Raw genomic sequence first — 22,886 nt, forward strand, 5'->3', positions numbered from 1 at the left:
GTCCCCAGTTCCTTACCATGTGGGCCTCTCCATAGGGCTGCTCACAACAGGGCAGCTAAATTTTCCACAGCAAGTAATCCAAAAGAAAAAAGTCACAGTGCCTTTTAGAACTTAGTCCCCCAAATGTACAATGTCTCTTTGGGTAATTCTATTTGTATACTTAAGTCCAGCCCACATTCAAGGGGTGGAGAATTGGGCTCTGTCTTTTTAAGGGAGTAGTATCAAAGAATTTGTGGACATATTTTAGAAACACCAAAGCCCTCACGGAGGCTGCATAAATTGCTGTATTTCTAAACTATTACATTGCCTCAATTATTTTGTTTATCCATCCCTGTGCAAATACCACATATATTTACTTGTACATTTTAAAGCATCCAACTCTCCACCACACATTTTATCTCTCTTTGGCAGTATCTGAAAGCCCTTTCTCTTCCATATAAATTTTTAATTCAGTATGTCAAGTTTAAAAAAAGGTTAGGATTGGGGGGAGACGAACCATGAGAGACGATGGACTCTGAAAAACAAACTGAGGGTTCTAGAGGGGAGGGAGGTAGGAGGATAGGTTAGCCTGGTGATGGGTATTAAAGAGGGCACGTTCTGCATGGACCACTGGGTGTTATGCACAAACAATGAATCATGGAACACTACATAAAAAACTAATGATGTAATGTATGGTGATTAACATAACAATAAAAATTTTTTAAAAAAGGTTAGGATTGTGATTTCAATTGCACTGAATCTGTTGATCAGTTTGGGGAGATCTGACATTTGGCATCACTGTAATATTAGATATCTTCCAATCCACGAATCCTGCATATTTCTTTAATATGATAAAATTTTATAATATTCTCCATAAGGTCCTACAGATTTTGCAGTAAATTTATTTCTAAGCACTTTTTATTTTCTAATGCTATAATAAACTGAATCTTAAGTTACATTTCCAACAGACTTTTTGTAGATTTTGCATCCACCAAACTTGCTAAACTCTTGATTTTAAAAGTGTATCTCTGACCTCTCAGATTTTCAATGTATTTGCTATATTCCACCTCTATTAAGAATGGTTTCTTTTCCAAGCTCATTACCTTTTGTTTCCTTTTATTGTCTTACTGTGCAGACTGAAATCTCTAGCACAACACTGAACAGAAGTGGTAAATGGCAGGCCACCTTTGTATTTTCCTTAACAGGAATGATTTCCATTTACTACCATAAAGTATGATATCTGGTATAAATTTCCTAGTAGATATCCTTTAACAGGTAAGTTTCTTCCTATTCCCACTTTATTAAGAATTCTCATTCTCATGCTTTTGATATTTAAATGGTTAATAGTTAATAGGTTAACATTAAATCATCATCTAATATTAAGCCAGCAATGTATTCCTGGAATTGTCATTTTAAATATATTCTTGGGGCACCTGAATGGCTTAGTCAGTTAAGTGTCTGACTCTTGGTTTAGGCTGTCATGATCTCAGGATCATGAGACAGAGCCTTGCACTGGGCTTTGCGCTTAGCTCAGAGTCAGCCTGGGATTCTTTCCCCTCCCACTCCCTCCCGCTCTGTTCCTCCCTCTGTCTCTAAAATAAATAAATAAATGAAGGAAGGAAGGAAGGAATAAATAATTTATTTTCAGCCTTTCTCCCTTTTCTTTCTTTTTTTGAAATATTTTATTTACTGTCGGAGAAAGAGAGTATAAGCAGGGGGAGCGTCAGGCAGAGGGAGAAGCAGGTCCCCTTGCTGAGCAAGGAGCCCGATGCGGAACTGGATCCCAGGACCCTGGGATCATGACCCGAGCCGAAGGCAGACACTTAACTGACTGAGCCACCCAGATGTCCTGTTTCTCCCTTTTTCTGATATGTCATTTAAGGTTTTCTAAATACCACTTCAGTTACCTTCCAAAAGTTTGGATGTATAATACTTTCAGTTCTATTATTTCCATCAAGATTTCTTTAACCAATGAATTACTTAGCAGTTTTTCTTAATTTTCAAACACTTGAGTGGTCTTTTTGTTAATCATTTTAAATTTGAGATGAAATCCTATGACACAAAATTAACCATTTAAAAATGTACAGTTCAGTGGCATCTTAGTATGTTTATGAAGTTGTAAAACCCCATCACCTCTACTCAGTTCCAAAATGCTTTCATCATCCCCAAAGGAAACCATGCATGTGTTAAGCAGTAGCTCCCCATCCCCACCACTCCCCAGCCACTGGCAACTACAAACCTGCTTTCTGTCTTTACACATGTACCTACGCTAGCGATTTCATATAAATAAAATTGTATAAAAGGCAGCCCCTTTTTGTCTGGCTTACTTCACTTATCATGTTTCTGAGGTTCATTTATGTTACAGCATGTATCAGTATGTCACTCCTTTTTAGAGCTGAGTAATATTCTGTTGTATGGATTATACCACATTTTGTTTATCCATTCATCCTTCAATGGACATTTGCATTTGTCCATCCTTTGGCTGTCTGAAGTGCTGACAGAAACATCTATGTACAAATATTTGTTAGAATTCCGGTTTTCAATTCTTTTGAGTAGATAGGTAGGAATGGAATTGCTGGGTCATATGGTAATTCTGTTTAACCTTCTGAGGAACTATCAAATTGCACCATTTTATTTCCTCACCAGTAATCGTACAAGATTCCAATTTCTCCGATCCTTGCCAACACTTATTTTCCTCTTTTTGGATTATAGACATCCTAGTGAATATGAAGTGGTATCTAACTGTAGTTTTGATTTGCATTTCCATAATGACTACTAATATTGGGCATCTTTTTCATGTGCTTATTGGCCATACATACATCATTGGAGAAATGTCTATTCATGTCCTTTGCTCATTTTGAAACTGGGTTGTCTTTTAAGTTATATAAGAATTCTTATATGTTCTAGAGATTAGACGTTATCTGTTTTTAACTTTGCTTTAACTTTAATCTACTAGTTTCTCAATTTCTTTAATTTCTGCTTTTAAATTCACCTGTCCATTTTTGTATTTCTAGTAAATTTCTATCTTTATATATTTCAAAGTATATATTTAGGTACGTGAAGATTCATGACAGTTACATCCTTTAAGCAGAACAATATTACATCAATATGAAATATCTCTGCTTTTCTCTTAATGGTTTTTCTCTTGATTTCTACTTTGCATAACATCAGCATTAACAATACTGATACTGAGACATCTGTTTTTCTCTTTCAATAGCAATCTCCGGGGCTCTTGGGTGGCTCAGTCGTTAAGCGTCTGCCTTCAGCTCAGGTCATGATCCCAGGCTCCTGGGATCGAGCCCCGCATCGGGCTCCCTGCTCCGCGGGAAGCCTGCTTCTCCCTCTCACACTCCCCTTGCTTGTGTTCCCTCTCTCGCTGCCTCTCTCTCTGTCAAATAAATAAATAAAATCTTTAAAAAATAAAAAAAATAAAAAAAAATAGCAATCTCATTTAACTGCCCCCCCAAATCTCCATCTCCCTGCTCCAAAATGAAAATTTCTATGAGTTTTGGAAGGAGGTAAATTACCTGCACATATTTATTCAACTGAGCCAAAACCCCTTACATATTTTTACTAATTTATTTTTAAAATAGGCTCCACACCCAACGTGGGACTTGAACTCATGACCCTGAGATTAAGAGTTGCATGACCTACCAACTGAGCCAGCCAGCTGCCCCTGTTTTTAAACTCTAGATTGTGGTTCTTAAACTTTTCCAACTGTTAATTAGTATGGGAAAGCTTATATACTAATAAAATCATCAACTCTACCTGCTCCTGGAGGGGCACTGTGAGGAGACTAAATCCACACCACTACTAAATCACTACTGACTACCTGACTCATGTTTTTTGTATAGTAGAGAAGAAATATAGTGCATAAACTGAGAAAAAAAGGGTGGGGGAATGACCTAGATGCCAAGTTATAAACTTTTTCAGTGAGGATGACCTTGTATGGGACTAGCTTTTCTCATGTGAATCTAAACCAAGAGAAAAAGGAATCCAAATGGTTAATTCTGAGAAAATAGGAACATGAAAATCCTGAGGCATCAAGATAAAAAAGACTTCAGGGACACCTAGGTGGTTCAGTTGGCTAAGCATCTGATTCTTGATTTTGGCTCAGGTCATGATCTCAGGGTTGTGAGACTGAGCCCTGTGTCAGGCTCTGCGCTGGGTGTTGGTGCCTGCTTGGGATTCTCTCCCTCTCCCCCTGCCTCCCCTTCCCCACTCTTTCCCCTCTCTCTTAAAACAAAACAAGACTTCATATCTCTCTTCAGGATAACCAGGCATCTAAGCTAGCACCCTTATTTTCACTTTACATCAATCTGAGACCATCTCAGACCACCTGGAGAGTTTTCAGGCAAAGTTCATGGACCAAATTTTAACAATCAGCAGACTGTATAAGCAAAAACACCAGCATACAGTAAGTGATCAATAAATAACTGATAGGGGCACCTGGGTGGCTCAGTCAGTTAAGCATCTGACTCTTGATTTTGGCTCAGGTCATGATCTCAGGGTTGTGAGATCAAGCCGTATACTGGGCTCCATTCTGGGCATGGAGTCTGCTTAAGATTCTCTCTCTCCCTCTCCCACTGGCCCTCCCCAACCCCCTATCTGTGCACACGCTCTGTCTTTCTCTCTCTCCCTCTAAATACATACATACATACATACATATTCATGTTCACTTACTTATGAATATCTCCAGTATTTGTTTGTTTGTTCTTACTTTTCTTTTGAGACTTGGTTGTGACTGTATCAGATTTTCTGGAATTCAAGGGAGAAGCCAAGACACTTCCATCACAGAAATTGTTCTTCAACAGAAAAAGCGTAACAGACATTATTTAAAGAAATTGTAATAAAATAGGCTATTATTTTGACTAATTCAGAATCCACAATGAAATTTTTCAGGAATTATGCTCACATTTAAATTTTACACATCCTTTGAATAACTGACCATGCATAAATTAGTATAAATAGGATTATGTCCATCCAAGTTGGTCTACATTAATTACATTTTTACTTTGCATTATAAAGCACAAAGGGCATGATGATACAATAATAATCATTTTTCTAATGAATGGCTTCATATAATTATAGCTACCATTTTTCTAATGAATGGCTTCATATAATTATAGCTACCTTAATCTATAGGGGAAAATTCAAAGAGTTGTGGATATACCTGGAATAAAAGGTAATTTTATGTAAAAATAATTTAATTTAGGGATTTAAGAGCATACCAATATCATAAATATTTACTTGCTATCCCAGTCTCACAAGCTTCTCACTACACTACTGGAGAAATTAATATACTTAGTGATGGTAGACATTTGGCCCTGGACCACCAAACTTTCTCAAGTAAACCCAGAATTCTTATAAAATATCAATAGATCTACTGTTTTAATTCCTGTTAAAAACAAGAAGGTTTGGAACAAGACCCTTGACAGGTAAAGATGACCCCAAATTCTCCTCTTTGATGTATTTTCTTACCTATGTCATTTGTTTTTCTATTGATCAATGTCTTTAATTTCCTGATTGTGTACCTTTTCAAAACTATTCTACTAAAATTTTAAAAAGAAGATATATATATATTAAAGAGGGCAGGGGTGCCTGGGTGGCTCAGCTGGTTAAGCTTCTGACTTGACTGTGGCTGAGGTCATGATCTCCAGGCCCATGTTAGGCTCTGTGCTGGGCATGGAGCCTGCCTGGGATTCTCTCTCTCTCCCTCTAAAAAAAAAAGGGGGGGGGGGCATATAATCTAAAACTTGGGTACACTATTATGAATAGTAGGCCTCTCAAAAAAAAAAAAAAATCCCAATTCTGGATATACTTTGTTTGGGTAAGTATATTTTAAGGTATTTGTTGTTTAAAAGCGGAAGAATTATTTTTAGAGGCTCTCAAACCTCAATGTACACCAGGCTTCCCTAGATGCCTCTGGGAATGGTATTCCCTAAATCCCAACCCAGAGAATCTGATGCAGTAGATTTAGAACAGGTACGGGAATTTGTATTTTAAAAGAACCCCAGGTGATTCTGCCAGGTTCTTCCAAATCACTGGGTCCCACTGTACCCTCAAGTCTTAAAGTATGGTTTTATCATCCTTTCTTCTCTTCATGTAGTAATTTAACTACAGCAAGATAATAAAATCCAAGTCTAGTGTATTACTTAAAAATTTAATGTGCTTCACTTTCAAAAAGTGATTTGCATCCATACAATGGAATATTATGCCATTCTTAAAAAGAATTAGATAAGACTATATGTATTTACAGGAACAATCTCTAAGATATATCAAGTCAAAAAAGGCAAGGAAAAAACAGTGTGATTGATACATTCTTTTTAGGTAAGAAAATATAAAATATAGAAGTTAGCACTGTTAATAGTGCTAACTTTTGGGGAAAGAGACTAATTTAGTAATGGAACAGGAATGAGAATACAGAAGTGGGAGGGGAGAGAGGAAGCTTTCACTTTTAATAGCTTTCCTACATACTCTGAATTTACTAACAGAGCAAATATGTAACATGCAAAAAATTTAACAATATGCAAAAAAAAATTTGTTTTAAGTAGAGCAAATATGTCAGAAATTGCTTCTAGTCATGGTGAACACTTCCTCAGATCTTTAAAAACCACATAGTCAGGAAGCGCAGTTGGTTAAGTGGCTGACTTGGTTTCAGCTCAGGTTGTGATCTCCGCGCTCGGGGTGGGGTCTGTTTGAGATTCTCTCTCCCTCTCCCTCTGCCCCTCGGTTCATGCTCTCTTTAAAATAAGTAAATCCTTTAAAAAAAAAAAAGAAAGAAAGAAAAGAAAAGAAAAGAAAAGAAAAAAGAAAGAAAGAAAGAAAACCACATAGTCTAAAGCAATAGGAACATTAATACTTCAAAGTTCTCTCCTAAAACTTACAATATTAATGCTTAGCTTCCTTGCTAGTTCTTCATCACTTTTCACTTGTTCTTCCATCTCTCTTCGCCTTTTTTCTGCCTGTCGTTTTTCCTCCTCTTCCTCCTCTGCTAATAATCTCTGTATGTATTCTTCACTGGCTTTGTTTTCTTCTTCCTCACTGGCTCGTCGCTCTGCCTCCACCTTAAAAATGATTAATAAAGAACACTTCTCTGAACTTTTTTTTTTTTTTAAGATTTTATTTATTTATTTGAGAGAGAGAATGAGAGGGGGGAGGGTCAGAGAGAGAGGCAGACTCCCTGCTGAGCAGGGAGCCCGACGTGGGACTCGATCCCGGGACTCCAGGATCATGACCTGAGCCGAAGGCAGTCACTTAACCAACTGAGCCACCAAGGCGCCCTTCTCTGAACTTTTTTAATATACTTGCAACATTCCTTTTTTTTTTAAAGTAGGCCCTATGTCCAGTGTGGAGCCCAACACAGGGCTTGAACTCATGACCCTGATGCCAAGGTCTGAGCTGAGATCAAGAGTCAGACACTTACCCAACTGAGCCTCCCAGGTGACCGTATACTTGCAATATTTCTTTCTTTTTTTTTTTTTTTAGTTTATTTACTTATTTGAGAGAGAGAACAAGCAGTGGGGAGAGGCAGAGGGAGAGAGAGAGATAGAGAGAAGCATACTCCCTGCTGATCAGGACCCCGAGACAGGGCTCGATCCCAGGATGTGGAGATCATGACCTGAGCTGAAGGCAGACGCTTCACCGACTGAGCCACCCAGGCACCCCTTACTTGCAATATTTCTCAAGAAGAATGGTAAAAGTAATAAAAAAGAACAAATTGGCAAGAATTAAAATGTTTCAAATGGAGTACAAATCTGAAGGCAAATTCCTGCCAAACAGTTCAAGATGTCTCTTCAAGGAAGCCTTCCCTAATCAGCCCAATGGAAATCTTGATCAAACCACCATCCCTCTTCACCGCAGTCCTACCAAACTTTCAACTACACTGTTATAATATTTGTGGAAATGTCTCTAGGTAATACCTTTCCCTGGTTAACTCAATGCTATGTGCTTACTAACTTAGGCCCAGATTTCTGAACCAAACACTAACAAAGGGGATGGAATGATAAAAACTGAGACTAATCAGGGTCTAACCCTGAAGTTAGGAAGAATCCCTCAGGCCTAGTTGGCAGGAGTGGAGTGGCTGCTGAAGCAGCAGCCACAATGGTGATTATGTGATTTACAGATGAGGAAACAGACACAGAAAAGCAAGTAACTTTCTTAGATCATTAATTGGCAGAGTGGAGACTCAAACTCAAATTCTAAGACTTAAGGCCATGCTTGTGGTCATTTAAACTATACTTCCTGAAAGAAATAATACAAGAACCATTTTAGAAATCCAAAGGATTTGACTCAAGAATAAGTCCTTGATCCAGTTCAAGTGTAGGAGACATAAGGGTAAGTTTGTTAAAGACAAAGTTTTCGGGGCGCCTGGATGGCTCAGTCGTTAATCGGCTCAGGTCATGATCCCAGGGTCCTGGGATCGAGCCCCGCATCGGGCTCCCTGCTCCGTGGGAAGCCTGCTTCTCCCTCTCCCACTCCCCCTGCTTGTGTTCCTGCTCTTGCTGTGTCTCTGTCAAATAAATAAATAAAATCTTTGAAAAAATAAAATAAATAAAATAAAGACAAAGTTTTCTTGCTCTTAAAAGAAAGTCATAGGAAAAGACTGCTGTTCCTTCCTCCGCATGTTGGATATGCACCTGAGGTTCAAAACTGTGCAGCCATTTTGCTATTAGCCTGAACTAAAGTACCTGACAGAAGTTAGCAAAAAAATGGAGCTAGAGCTCTGAATGAAACCAACCCTGAAGCCCCTACTACCTTTGGAATTCCAGTTAATTACAATGTTCTTATTTAAGGTAGTTTAAGTTGGGTTTCTTTTACTTCTAGTCAAAAGCATCTTTATAGAACCTATTCTCACAACACTGTTGTAAGGACTAGATTATTCCTTTAAAACCTTTACTTAAGGGACGCCTGGGTGGCTTAGTCGGTTGGGCATCTGCCTTCGATTCAGGTCATGATCCCAGGGTCCTGGGATCGAGTCCTGCATCGGGCTCCTTGCTAGACAAAGGAGCCTGCTTCTCCCTCTGCCTGCCGCTCCCCCTGCTTGTGCTCTCTCGCTCTCTCTGACAAATAAATAAATCTTAAAAAAAAAAAAACCAAAAAACCCTTACTTAAGGAGGCACCTGGGTGGTGCAGTCAGTTAAGCACCCAACTCTTGGTTTCAGCTCAGGTCGTGATCTCAGGGTTGTGAGCTTGAGCCCCACGTCAGGCTCCAAGCTCAGTGTGGACTCTGCTTGAGATTCTTTCTCCCTCTCCCTCTGCCCCTCCTGCTCATGTTTTCTCTCTCTCAAATAAATAAATCTTTAAAAAAATAAAATAAAACCCTTACTTAAGGACACTGCTTAGACCATATGTTGACAATTAAGTTAACCATCATAACTATTTATTTATTTTTTAAGATTTTACTTATTTATTTGAGAGAGAGAGAGAGTGCACAGCGGGGCGAAGAGTAGAGGGAGAGGGAGAAGCAGACTTCCCACTGATCAGGGAGCCCGATGCGGGACTCGATCCCAGCACTCCGGGATAATGACCTGAGCCAAAGGCAGACACTTAACCGACTGAGCCACCAGGTGCCCCGGCCATCATAACTATTATTTTAGGTCTTCTGGAACTTGCACGGTCCAATACAGTAGCCACTAGCAAAGGCAGCTGAGTAGTTGAACTGTGACTAGTCCAAATCTATACGTAGTATTAAGTACAAAATACACAAAAGGTTTTGAAGACCCAGTAAGAAAAAATAATGTAAAACCTTTAGATGTTTATACTTTATATGCTCTTCTGTAAACATTACCCCCCTCTTTTCCCATTAGGTTCTTCACAATTAGCCCTTCATGCTCTCCTCATCTACACTCATTATTTGTGTCCCCCAAAATTCATATGCTGAAGCCCTAATCCCTGATGTGACAATATGTGGAGGTAAGGGCCTTTGGGAGGTAACTGGGTTATAAGGGTGAAGCCCCTATGAAAGAGATTAGCATCCTTATAAAGAAGAAACATGAGAGAAATAATCTTTCTCTCCCATGTGAGGACATAACGAATAGGCAGCTGTCTGCAAGCCAGGAAGCAGGCCATCATCCAACAGCAGATCTGCCTGTGCCTCAATCTTGTACTTTCCAGATCCAGAACTGTGAGAAATAAATGTTTTTTGTTTAAGCCAACCAGTTTATGGTATTTTTGTTATAGCAGCCCCAATGGAATAAGATATCCATAATCTATCACCCTTTTTCCATCCTTTAAGCTCAAAGCTTCAGGGAAATGAAAAAAATCTTTCATAATTAAATGCTTAAGAATCACTATCAAAAACTAACTCAGGGCGCCTGGGTGGCTCAGTTGGTTAAGCGACTGCCTTCGGCTCAGGTCATGATCCTGGAGTCCCGGGATCGAGTCCCATATTGGGCTCCTTGCTCAGCAGGGGGTCTGCTTCTCCCTCTGACCCTCCCCCCTCTCATGTGCTTGCTCTCTCTCATCCTCTCTCTCTCAAATAAATTAAAAAAAAAAAAACAAACTAACTCAATAAAAAATTCACAAGCTAGCAAGATATAAAATAAGCAAAACTCAATTACATCCACATAAAGAAATAATAACCAGTTAGTAGTTTTAACAGGTGAGAAGACAAAAATGATGTAGAAAAATTGGCAAAAGACATGGACAATTCACCCCGCAAAAATTATAAAAATATCCCTTAATTATATGAAAATATAATTTTCCTCATAATAAGAAAAATAGCAAGTAAATCTGCACAGATACAACTTCCAGCTTCTAGTAATGCTGGAGTAAAACACTGGTGGAAGACATCTTCCAACAGAATAGAATTTTAAAACCTGGAAATTAGGGCGCCTGGGTGGCTCAGTTGGTTAAGCGACTGCCTTCGGCTCAGATCATGATCCTGGAGTCCCAGGGTCGAGTCCCGCATCGGGCTCCCTGCTCGGCAGGGAGTCTGCTTCTCCCTCTGACCCTCCTCCCTCTCATGCTCTCTGTCTCTCATTCTCTCTCTCTCAAATAAATAAATAAAATCTTTAATAAAAAAATAAATAAAAAATAAAAAATAAAAACTGGAAATTATATAATAAGCAACCACCAAAGGAACTGGAGAGTGAACATAATCAGACAAACTGCTCCTCCTAGTTTTAAGCCTGGAGCTAACATAATCTAACACCCTTGGAGGAAACTGACCCAGACTTAGGGTCACTTGATATTCTAAAAGGTTCACAGACAATTTACTGGGGAAAAGATGCTCGTTACAATACATGGGGGTAGAATAAGGGAATATTTGTATGAGGAAAAAAAAAAATCAATCTCAACTCCTACCTCATGTCATACTCAAAAACTAACTGAATGGATTACAGATCTAAACACAAGAACTAAAACAAATTTTGGAAGAAACTTTTGTGACCTTGGGTTAAACAAAGTTACCAAACTGCATACCGGGCGCCTGGGTGGCTCAGCTGGTTGAGTGACTGCCTTCAGCTAGGGTCATGAACCTGGAGTCCTGGGATCGAGTCCCACATAGGGCTCCTGGCTCAGCTGGGAGCCTGCTTCTCCCTCTGACCCTCTCCCCTCTCATGCTGTTTCTCTCTCTCTCAAATAAATAAATAAATAAATAAAATCATTAAAAAATTTTTTTCTTTAAAAAAAACTGTATATCTAAAATTAGTAAATTTTCCTATACTGAAATTTACTACAGATAAATTCTACCTCAACAAAGTATTTTTTTAAAAGAAAAACTATGCCAATACCATTTCTCACCCATCAGATTAGCAAAAATTTAAAAGCCTGACAGTACTCTGTTGGCAAGGGTGTTTGGAAACAGGCATTCTCATTGAAAATGCAAAATGGTACCCCTATAAAGGAGAATTTGGCAGTTCTAACAAATCTACATGTCATTTACCTGAAACTTGGCAATCTCACGTCTAGAAATTTACCCTGAAGATCTATATGCACAGTATTGCAGTATTATTTGTAATTAGAAAATACTGGAAACTATCTTACTATCTTACCCTCTCTTGAATAATATGGACTGATTTCCAGGGGATATTACCAAGTAAAAAAAGCAAAGTTCAAAAGAATATATAGTATGCAATATTCAATAAACAAGAGTAGTTATATATCTATTGATCTTTACAAAAAACACCAAAGGAAGGATAAACTACACAGTGATAAAATTAGTTATCTACAGTGTGGTGGACACAGGGTGGATAAGGTACAGGAGGGAGTATCCACTCTGAGAATAACTTTTTATGTTATTTTTACTTTGGGGTGCATGTTAATATTCTACACATTTAAAAAATATACAACTAAATTAATAAAAATGGGAAGGGAAAATGAAAAAAAATCTATCACATAAGAGCACAAATTATATATAAATAAAGCTAGTAACTACTGTGAACAAATGTAAAAAACAGGGGCGCCTGGGTGGCTCAGTCGTTTCACGTCTGCCTTCAGCTCAGGTCATGATCCCAGGGTCCTGGGATCGAGCCCCACATCGGGCTCCCTGCTCAGCGGGAAGCCTGCTTCTCCCTCTCCCACTCCCCTTGCTTGTGTTCCTGCTCTCGCTATCTCTCTCTGTGTCAAATAAATAAAATCTTAAAAAAAAAAAAAGAAAGAAAGAAAAAGAAAAAAAAATGTAAAAACCAGAGCCTTTGTAAAGTACATTAAAATTTATATTTCGGGCGCCTGGGTGGCTCAGTTGGTTAAACCACTGCCTTCGGCTCAGGTCATGATCCTGGAGTCCCGGGATCGAGTCCTACATCGGGCTCCCTGCTCGGCGGGGAGTCTGCTTCTCCCTCTGACCCTCCCCCTTCTCATGCTCTCTCTATCTCATTCTCTCTCTCAAATAAATAAATAAAATCTTTAAAAAAAATTTATATTTCAATATATATTATTTATACAGGCATATATGGGGCACCTGGGTGCTCAGTCAGTTAAACGATTTTGGCTCAGGTCATGATCTAAGGGTTATGGGATCAAGCCCCTCATGGGGCACCGCACTGAGTGCTGAGCATGGAGCCTGCTTAAGAGTCTCTCTCTCTCTTTCCCTCTGCCCCTTCCCCCACCATGGTACATGCATACACCCTGTCTCTAAAAATGAATAAAATATTTTTTTAAACAAACACAAAACTGTATGTAAAATCTGAAACTGAAAACACAAGAGAATTCTTCCAAAAAAGAATAACTACTTAGTACCTACCTTGCTTATCTCCTCCTCATACTCTCTTCTCAATTCCCCGGGTCTACTTAATAAGCGAACTGGCTGACAGTCATCAACTGTTTCAGATCAAGAAAGAAAATAATATTATAGGCAACACAGAATTTTATGGCTAGCTTTGGTTTTTCATTAAACCTGTATTAATATGAAAACGTGAAATTAGAATAAATGTACAATTATTAATAGCTATAGCAATACCTTCTCTGTGGAGTGCCATTTTATTTTTTTCTAAAGATTTTATTTTTAAAATAATTTTAAGTAACTCTACACCCAACATATAGTTCAAACTTACAACCCCGAGATCAAGAGTCGCACGTTCTACTGACTGTGCCAGCCATGAGCCCCTATGAAATTCCACTTTATTTTATTTTTTAAAGATTTATTTATTCGAGACAGCGAGCATGCACACAAGTGGGGGAGGGGCAGAGGGAGAAGATGACTCTCCCCTGAGCAGGGAGCCCAACAAGGGGCTCAATCCCAGGACCCTGGGATCATGACCTGAGCTGAAGGCAGACACTTAACCAACTGAGCCACCCAGGCACTCCTGGAATTTCATTTTAAAAGAAAGTCCAGGGGTGCCTGGCTGACTCAGTCAGTGGAGTGTGTAACTCTTGATGTTGGGGTCGTGAGTTTTTTTTTCTTAAGATTTTATTTATCTATTCATGAGAGAGAGAGATGCAGAGGGAGAAACAGGCTCCCTGCTCCGCAGGACCCTGCCCCAGGACCTTGGGATTATGACCTGAGCTGAAGCCAGTCACTCAACCAACTGAGCCACCCAGGAGCCTTGGAGTCATGAGTTTGAGCCCCATGTTGGGTGTAGAGATTATAAACTTAAAAAAAAAAAAAAGAAAAAGAAAAAGAAAGTCCAGAGGTTTTCTGGTTCAGAATGGCACATGAATACATATACTTAACTCTTGTTCTAGAATCTATTAAAATAACAGTATTAAAGGCATTTTTAAAAAGTAATCTTACAACAGCAAAGAGATTAGGGAAGGGTCAATCAGTTAACAGGAAACTTTAACAAATTTCTAGAAAATGGGATGGTGATGTAAAAGAGACAACTTATACATCAGAATGAAGAAAAATGCAACCTTTGGAAAGGAAAGTGAGTTAGGAGATCTGCCCCGTATACTGGAAGAGCAGCTCAGACTCAAAAACACAAGGCACAATAGAGACCACAGTGAGTAAGTGTGGGACAGGGAATTAAAAGTTCACCATCTGTTAAATCAGAATACTTGGCTGGTAGGCATTTCTTCCTACATGTGTGTGTAAGTGCATATATGCACACTCAAAAGTTATTTTTATTTATTTATTTTTTTAAAGATTTTATTTATTTATTTATTGGAGAGTGAGCGAGAGAGAAACAGCACGAGAGAGGAGAGGGTCAGAGGGAGAAGCAGGCTCCCCGCTGAGCCGGGAACCCGATGTTGGACTCGATCCCAGGACCCTGGGATCATGACCTGAGCCGAAGGCAGTCGCTTAACCAACTGAGCCACCCAGGTGCCCCTCAAAAGTTATTTTAAAAATTTTATTTATGTATTTATTTGAGAGAGAGCATGAGAACTTGCGTGAGCAGGGGACGGGGAAAGGGAGAGAAGCAGATTCCCCGTTGGGAGTGGAGCCTGACCAGGGGCTGAACCCCACAACCCTGAGATCATGACCTGAGCAGAAATCAAGAATCAGATGTTTAACCCACTGAGCCACCCAGGAGCCCCTCAAAAGTTATTTTTTAAAGAAACTGAATTGTCTGGACAGGGCCAGAGAGCTAATATGAGAGGTGGTGACACAGAACAAAGCCCTCTAAAATGTGGCACGTACGGTGGCGAAGCGTAACAGCCAAGCATAACCTCAAACAATGTCTGCCAGTCACCACTGCCAATATACGTACAAGGAGCGTTATTCTAGGCCCTCATTTTTATTTATTTTTTTGAAGGGCCTCATTTTTAAATGTGAAAGTAAAACCAAGGATCATCGGACATTTCAAACGAATCTACAGGATTAAAGAAACACTAAGTCACAATGAGGGGAAAAAAATCATCTCGAGTTAAATCTAGAAAAAGAGAACACAACTGCTCTTTTACAGGGGCAGCTACTACTCAACTCCAGCTGACTACTGCCCCGGGGAAACTTGGGTCGTCCTTGCCATATTTTCTGATTTTTTCAAAACAATCCGGAAATCCGTATTTTATTTTATTTTTTTAAGATTTTATTTATTTATTTGACAGAGAGACACAGCGAGAGAGGAAGCAGGGGGAGTGGGAGAGGGAGAAGCAGGCTTCCCGCAGAGCAGGGAGCCCAATGTGGGACTCGATCCCAGGACCCTGGGATCATGACCTGAGCTGAAGGCAGACGCTTAACGGCTGAGCCACCCAGGCGCCCCCTGTAGTTTTCTTTTCAACAGAAGTTTTGATTGTTGTTGTTTTTATGGTGGTAAAATGCATATAACAGAAAATTTACCACTCAAATCTCTTTTTTAAAGATTTTATTTATTCATTTATTTATTTATTTATTTTAGAGAGAAAGCGAGTTGGGAGAGAAGCAGAGGGAGTGGGAGAGAGCTCTCAAGCTGACTCTCCACTGAGCGTGGAGCCCCAGGCAGGGTTCAGCCTCATGACTCTGAGATCATGACCTGAGCCGAAATCAAGAGTCCGGCCAAGTTTGGCCTTCATATTTTTTTGTAAAGGAAGTGTTATTGGAACAGAGGCACTCATCTATATCAATGGCTGGTTTTGTGCTTACAATGGCAGGAGTTGAGTCACTGCAACAAAGACTACATTCATTGCCCACAGAGCATAAAATATTTATTATCTTGCCCTTTATGGGAAAAATTTGCCACCCCCTGAGCTGTCACATCTGGTATTACACTACCTCTCTACACATACCCTATCCTCCTTTTTTCAAAGTGCTATCATTGAAGTGCTGCTGTCCCTCCTGTCTTCCTGGGCTTCGTTTCTAGCCCCTACTATTTTTTTCAGGAGACATATATTTCTCACTCCTGTATTTCCCACTGTATTGCCTCAAATGAATCCTTCTCAACAGCTTAAATAAGAATTTGACATACTTCATTGCTACCTGTTACGGAGTTACATTACTGTTTTTAGTTCTTCTACGAATTTGCAAACTGCTGGTCTGCAAGCCATGTAAAGCCTGCAGACATGTGTTATGTGCCCATTCAGTGCCAGCATTTAAAATTGGGAGATTTCTCTCTCTGTCAAATAAATAAAATCTTAAAAAAAAAAAGGGGGGGGGGCGCCTGGGTGGCTCAGTCGTTAAGCGTCTGCCTTCGGCTCAGGTCATGGTCCCAGGGTCCTGGGATTGAGCCCCGCATCGGGCTCCCTGCTCCCCGGGAAGCCTGCTTCTCCCTCTCCCACTCCCCCTGCTTGTGTTCCCTCTCTCGCTGTATCTCTCTCTGTCAAATAAATAAAATCTTTAAAAAAAAAAAAAAAAGAGGGGCGCCTGGGTGGCTCAGTTGGTTAGGCAACTGCCTTCGGCTCAGGTCATGATCCTGGAGTCCCTGGATCGAGTCCCGCATCGGGCTCCCTGCTCGGCAGGGAGCCTGCTTCTCCCTCTGACCCTCCTCCCTCTCATGCTCTCTGTCTCTCATTCTCTCTCTCTCAAATAAATAAATAAAATCTTTAAAAAAAAAAAAAAAGAAAAAAAAAAAAGAAAAAGAAAACTACAGGAGGATGGTTTGTTTCCTTCCCTTAGAGAGTAGCATGCTCTTTGTGGTCATTTTGTAGAACAAAAGCCACCTTGGATAATCACCCATTGTTAATGTTTTGGGTGGCAACACTGGATTTTTACTTAAAGATTTAAAATGGCTTTGGAATAAACATTAAAAAAGAAAAGAAAAAAGAAAACCACAGGGCTATAATGGAGACAGTTAAGGTTCCATAACAGTAAACCAAGATTTAATATCTAACCTAACTTCAGCTTCATCCCCCTCAAATGTAACCTTTAACCACCCAAACTGGAATTTCCTGTAGGCAATACCCTGAGAGGCCCCTTCCCCTTAGGAGGGCGACCTTGCCTAAACACTGCATTCCTTGCTAATAAATTATTATTTGTTTTTATGCTTTAAATGTTTTAAAATATTTATGTGTTTTTAATTTATTTTAAATATTTATCTGTTTTTATTTAAGAGTGAGAGTGGGTGGGTGTGGGGGGAGAGGTTCAGAGGGAATCTCAAGCAGAATCTCAAGCCAACTCAACGCTGAGTGCCAAGCCTGATGTGGGGCTCGATCCCACAACCCTAAGATTGTGACCAGATTCGAAATCATGAGCCAGACTCTAACCAACTGAGCCACCCAGGCACCCCATTATTTTTTAAATGGCTCTTCTCTGCCTTTCCTTCCCTGCAGCTCAGAGGAGCCCTCTACTGCTTGCTGGGTGAGATGCTGCCCAAGTCATGAATCGTTCAATGAAGTCAATTACATCTTCAAATTTACTTGGTTAAATTTTGTTTTTTATTTTTTATTTTTTTTTTTTTACAGATTTTTTCCCCAGTTTCTTTTTATTATTTATTTATTTGTTAGAGAGAAGGAGAGGCAGGCAGAGGGAGAAGCAGGCTCCCCGCTGAGCAGGGAGCCTGATGTGGGACTAGATCCCAGGACCCTGGGATCATGACCTGAGCCGAAGGCAGACGCTTCACCGACTGAGCCACCCAGGCATCCCTAAATTTTGTTTTTTAATACTTCTATATGATATCAAACATTACAAAATTAAAAACAAACAACAAACTGGGAGGAGTTATTTGCAAATACATAAATCAATAGAGAATTAAATTAAATTTTCCCACTGTACTTAATATTGCTGTCTTACAGTGAGTGTTCTTCCTGAGCAGCCAAGATTCACTAAAGGAATTTTATCCTCGGGCGCCTGGGTGGCTCAGTCGTTAAGCGTCTGCCTTCGGCTCAGGTCATGATCCCAGGGTCCTGGGATCGAGTCCCACATTGGGCTCCCTGCTCGGCAGGAAGCCTGCTTCTCCCTCTCCCACTCCCCCTGCTTGTGTTCCTGCTCTCGCGCTCTCTCTCTGTCAAATAAATAAATAAAATCTTTAAAAAAAAAAAAAAGGAATTTTATCCTCATACTCTTTATTTTATTCTGAAAGAAAAATCCGAGTTAATCAAAGAACTGAATGTTCAAAACTGGACCAAAACCAAAAATCACAATAAACCTAACTTGAACAATTAAGTTGTTTATAAAATTACTTTCATCACTCAATTTGATTCTGCTTGCATCATCATGGAAATAAAGTTTTCTTCTCCCAATTAAATTTGTTCATCTAATCTTCTTCTAAAGCCTGTAGGGTTCCTTGATTCTTCTTAGTTTCTGGTGGTTTACCAGCAATCTTTGGTATTCATTGGCTTGTAGATGAATCACTCGAACCCTCTGTCTTCACAAACAATCCGGAAATCCATATTTTATTTATTTATTTTTAAAGATTTTTTTTTTAAAGATTTTATTTATTTATTTGACAGAGAGATAGACAGAAGAGCACAAGCAGAGGGAGTGGCAGAGGGAGAGGGAGAAGCAGGCTCTGCACTGAGCAGGGAACCCGATGCGGGACTTGATCCCAGGGCCCTGAGATCATGACCTGAGCCGAAGGAGACACTTAACCATCTGAGCCACCCAGGAGCCCTTTTCTTAAGATTTTATTTATTTATTTGACAGAGAGACACAGCGAGAGAGGGAACCCACTGTGGATTTTTATATCATCCTCCTTCTGTGTGTGTCTGTCTCTGTTCAAATCCCCCCACCTTTTTAAAGATTTTATTTATTTGACAGAGAGAGAGAGACAGTGAGAGAGGGAACACAAGCAGGGGAAGAGGGAGAGGGAGAAGCAGGGTTCCTGCCGAGCAGGGAGCCCGATGCGGGGCCCGATCCCAGGACCCCAGGACCACGACCCGAGCTGAAGGCAGATGCCCAACGACTGAGCCACCCAGACGCCCCTCAAATTTCCCTTTTTTTTTTTTTTTTAAAGATTTTATTTATTTGAGAGAGAGAATGAGAGAGAGAGAGCACATGAGAAGGGGGAGGGTCAGAGGGAGAAGCAGGCTCCCTGCTGAGCAGGGAGTCCGATGCGGGACTTGATCCTGGGACTCCAGGATCATGATCTGAGCCGAAGGCAGTCGCTTAACCAACTGAGCCACCCAGGCGCCCTCAAATTTCCCCTTTTAATGAGGACACCAGTCACAATGGATTAGGACCCACAACACCAATGACCTAAACTTGACTAACTCTGTAAAGATTCTATTTCCAAATAAGGTCTGAAGCATTAGAGGCTAGACTTCAACATATCTTTTTAAGAAAAATACAATTCAACATATAACAACATATAATTGGTCCTCAACAAAAAACTATAAAATATTACTGAGAGAAACTGAAGACCTAATGAATGGAGAGAGAGCCTATTTTCATAGGTACAAAGGCTCTATGTTGTTACAATGTCAATTCTCCCCAAATTGATCTAAAGATTCAACACAACCCAAATCAACCCCTACTATGCTTTTGCTAGAAAATGACAGGTTGATGAAAAAAATCTACATGAAAATAGAAAGGACCTAGAATACCCAAAACAAACATGAAAAATAATAATAAAGTTGGAGAGCTATTACTATGTGACTTCAAGACTTTCTATATGGCCACAGCAATCAACAGTGTGATTTTAACATTAAAATCAACAAATCAATGGAACAGAATAGACCCAAACTGTGTAAGGAAAGCCGTTTCAATAAAGATACAGGAATAAGTGATATTCGTATAGGAAAAAATTAACCTCAACCTCTATCTCACACAATATTCAAAAAATTTGAAATGGACCATAAACCTAAACAAAAGCTAAAACTTTATAAAGATTTTAGAAAAAAACATAGAAATACTTTTTTCAAAGATTTATTTGAGAGAGAGTGCAGGTGTGTGCGTGGGGGTGGTGGGGTAGGGGATGGGAAGAGGGAGAGAGAATCCCAAGCAGACTCCCTGCTGAGCCCAGAGCCTGATGTGGGGCCCAATCCCATGACCCATGAGATCATGACCTGAGCCAAAACCAAGAGCTGGATGCTTAACTGACTGAGCCACCAAGGTGCCCCAGAAATATTTTAATATTACTACAGAGGATAAAGTTTTTTAGGACACAGAAAGTCATAACCATAAAAGGAAAAGTTCATTAATTAGACTTCATGAAAATTAAAAATTTCAGCTCAGGGCGCCTGGGTGGCTCAGTCGTTAAGCATCTGCCTTTGGCTCAGGTCATGGTCCCAGGGTCCTGGGATAGAGCCCCACATCGGGCTCCCTGCTTTGGCGGGAAGCCTGCTTCTCCCACTCCCACCCCCCTGCTTGTGTTCCCTCTCTCGCTTTGTCTCTCTCTCTGTCAAATAAATAAATAAATAAAATCTTTAAAAATAAATAAATAAAATAAATAAAAAATAAAAATTTCAGCTCAAAAGACTACCTGGCTGGCTCAGTCAGTGGAGCATGAGACTCTTGGTCCTGAGGCTGTGAGTTTGAACCCCACGTTGGGTGTAGAGATTACTTAAAGAAAAAAAAAAAAAAAGATCTTGAAAAAAATTTTCAGCTCATCAAGACACCATTAAGAAAATAAGCACAATAAGTAAATAAAATCTTTAAAAAATAATAATACACAAAGATAACTTAAGAAGCAAAAGATTCAGACACTTCATAATGGAAGATATATAAATGATTCAACACCATCAGTCACCAGGAAATGCAAATTAAAAGTACAATGAGATTGGACTACAATCAGAATGGTTAAAATTAAATAGATAACACCAAATGTTGGTGAGCATGTTGTAAATGAACTGAAGGTGTCCCCCCGACAAATTCTATGTTGAAACCCTAATCTAACCCTATAGTATTTGGAGGTGAAGCTTTGGGAAGTAATTAGGTCAGAAGGGTAGAGAGCCCTCCTGAGTGGTTTTAATGCCTTTACAAGAGGCCGGAGAGTGAGCCAGCTTTCCACCAGGTGAAGACATAACCAGGAAGAGGGCATCCACAAAGAATAAGTCAGACAGCATCTTGATCTTACACTTCCCAGACGCCAGGACTATGAAAAAATAAATTTCTATGTTAAAGCCACCCAGTCTATATACTTTGTTACAGCAGCCCAAACTAACACAGATGCGCAGAAACCAGAATTTGCAAACACTGTTGCTGGGATTAGAAAATAATACAACTATTTTGGAAAATGATAGTACATAGTTTCTTATACAACCAAGCATGTATCTACACCGAGCAATTCTACTCCTAAGTATTTGCCCAAGAAAAAAATGAAAATACATGGCTATAAAAAAATAAAACAACAACAAAAAACTATTACAAGAATCTTCAGAGCAACTTTATTCCTGTTAGCCCAAACCTGGAAACAGCTGAGACACCATGAAGTGCAGAACTGCCAACAAAGTATAATATAGTCAACCAGTAAGATGATACTTAAAAATAAAAAGAAATAAACTACTAATACCCACAAGATGAATCTCCAACTTTATACTAAGTAAAAGAATCTTACGCTAAAGATATACACTGCATGATTACTATTATAGGTTGAATTGTGTCCCCCAAAAAGATACGTTGAAGTCCTAATACCTGTATTAAGAATGGGACCTTACTGGGAAACAGTTGTTGTGGACATAATGGACTTCATATTGGAGTAAGGTAGGCCCTTAATGCAGTATTAATGGTGTCCTTATAAAAAAGAAGAGAGAGATACAGAGTTGAGACAGTCATGCAGAGACAAACACAGAGGAAGAATGCCATGTGACTACGGAGGCAGAGATTGGAGTTATGCAGCTGCAAGCCAAGGAATACCATGAACTATCAGCAACACCCATGAGCTAAGAGAAAGTCACGAGAGAAGAGAAGCGAAGAAAGAAAGAAAGAGAGAGAGGCATGGAACAGATTCTCCTCTAGAGCCTTTAAGAGAACACATCCCTGTTGACACCTTGATTTTGGGCTTCTAGCCTCCAGAATTGTGGGAAAATAAATTTCTGTTAAGCCACCTAGTTTGTGGTACTTTGTAATGTCAACCCTAGTAAACTAATAGAATTCCATGTATATGAAATTCTGGAAAAGGCAAAATGAATCTATGGTGGGAAAAAATAGAAACACTGGTCGACTTATGGAGGGTAGGGGTAGAGATTAACTGGAAAGGAATGAGGGTACCTTCAAGGGTGATGGTAATATTCTTTATTTTTATAAGGGTTCATGTTACAAAAGGTTATACAAATGTGAACACTCAGTGAAGGTACAACTAAGATTTGTGCATTTCACTGTATGTAAATTTACATTAAAATGAGTTATAAGCTAACATTGATCCCTCATAATATGTGTACTTACATTATTTAAAGGGAAAGTGAAATAAATGAAAAAAAAGATAGACTGACAGATGGACAGATGAAAGATCTGTGACACAGCAAATATAAAATACTGTCACGGGGGGGGGGGGGGGCGCCTGGGTGGTTCAGTCATTAAACGACTGCCACCCGGATCCCGGGGTCCTGGGATCGAGCCCCGCATCGGGCTCTCTGCTCCGCGGGAAGCCTGCTTCTCCCTCTCCCATTCCCCCTGCTTGTGTTCCGTCTCTAGCTGCCTCTCTCTCTCTGTCAAATAAATAAATGAAATCTTAAAAAAAAAAAAAAATACTGTCACGGGACACCTGGGTGGCTCACTCAGTTAAGTGTCTGCCTTT

General features: G+C 39.7%; 1 protein-coding gene across 1 annotated transcript in view; it reads right to left on the minus strand.

The window, feature by feature from the left end:
• RNF168 (ring finger protein 168) overlaps positions 1 to 22,886 on the minus strand; it is a 58,174-nt gene that overhangs the window by 24,749 nt on the left and 10,539 nt on the right. The window contains exons 2-4 of the mRNA XM_064576052.1: positions 13,166 to 13,242; positions 6,867 to 7,046; positions 4,663 to 4,784 (exon numbers count right to left, since the gene is read on the minus strand). Coding sequence (XP_064432122.1) covers positions 4,663 to 4,784; positions 6,867 to 7,046; positions 13,166 to 13,242 — 379 coding nt within the window. The remainder of the gene's footprint in view (positions 1 to 4,662; positions 4,785 to 6,866; positions 7,047 to 13,165; positions 13,243 to 22,886) is intronic.

The sequence above is a fragment of the Mirounga angustirostris genome, unplaced genomic scaffold (assembly GCF_029215605.1).
Source record: "Mirounga angustirostris isolate CCGP_5_RB_7025 unplaced genomic scaffold, mMirAng1.0.hap1 SCAF_1, whole genome shotgun sequence".
In the NCBI taxonomy this organism is placed as follows: Eukaryota; Metazoa; Chordata; class Mammalia; order Carnivora; family Phocidae; genus Mirounga; species Mirounga angustirostris.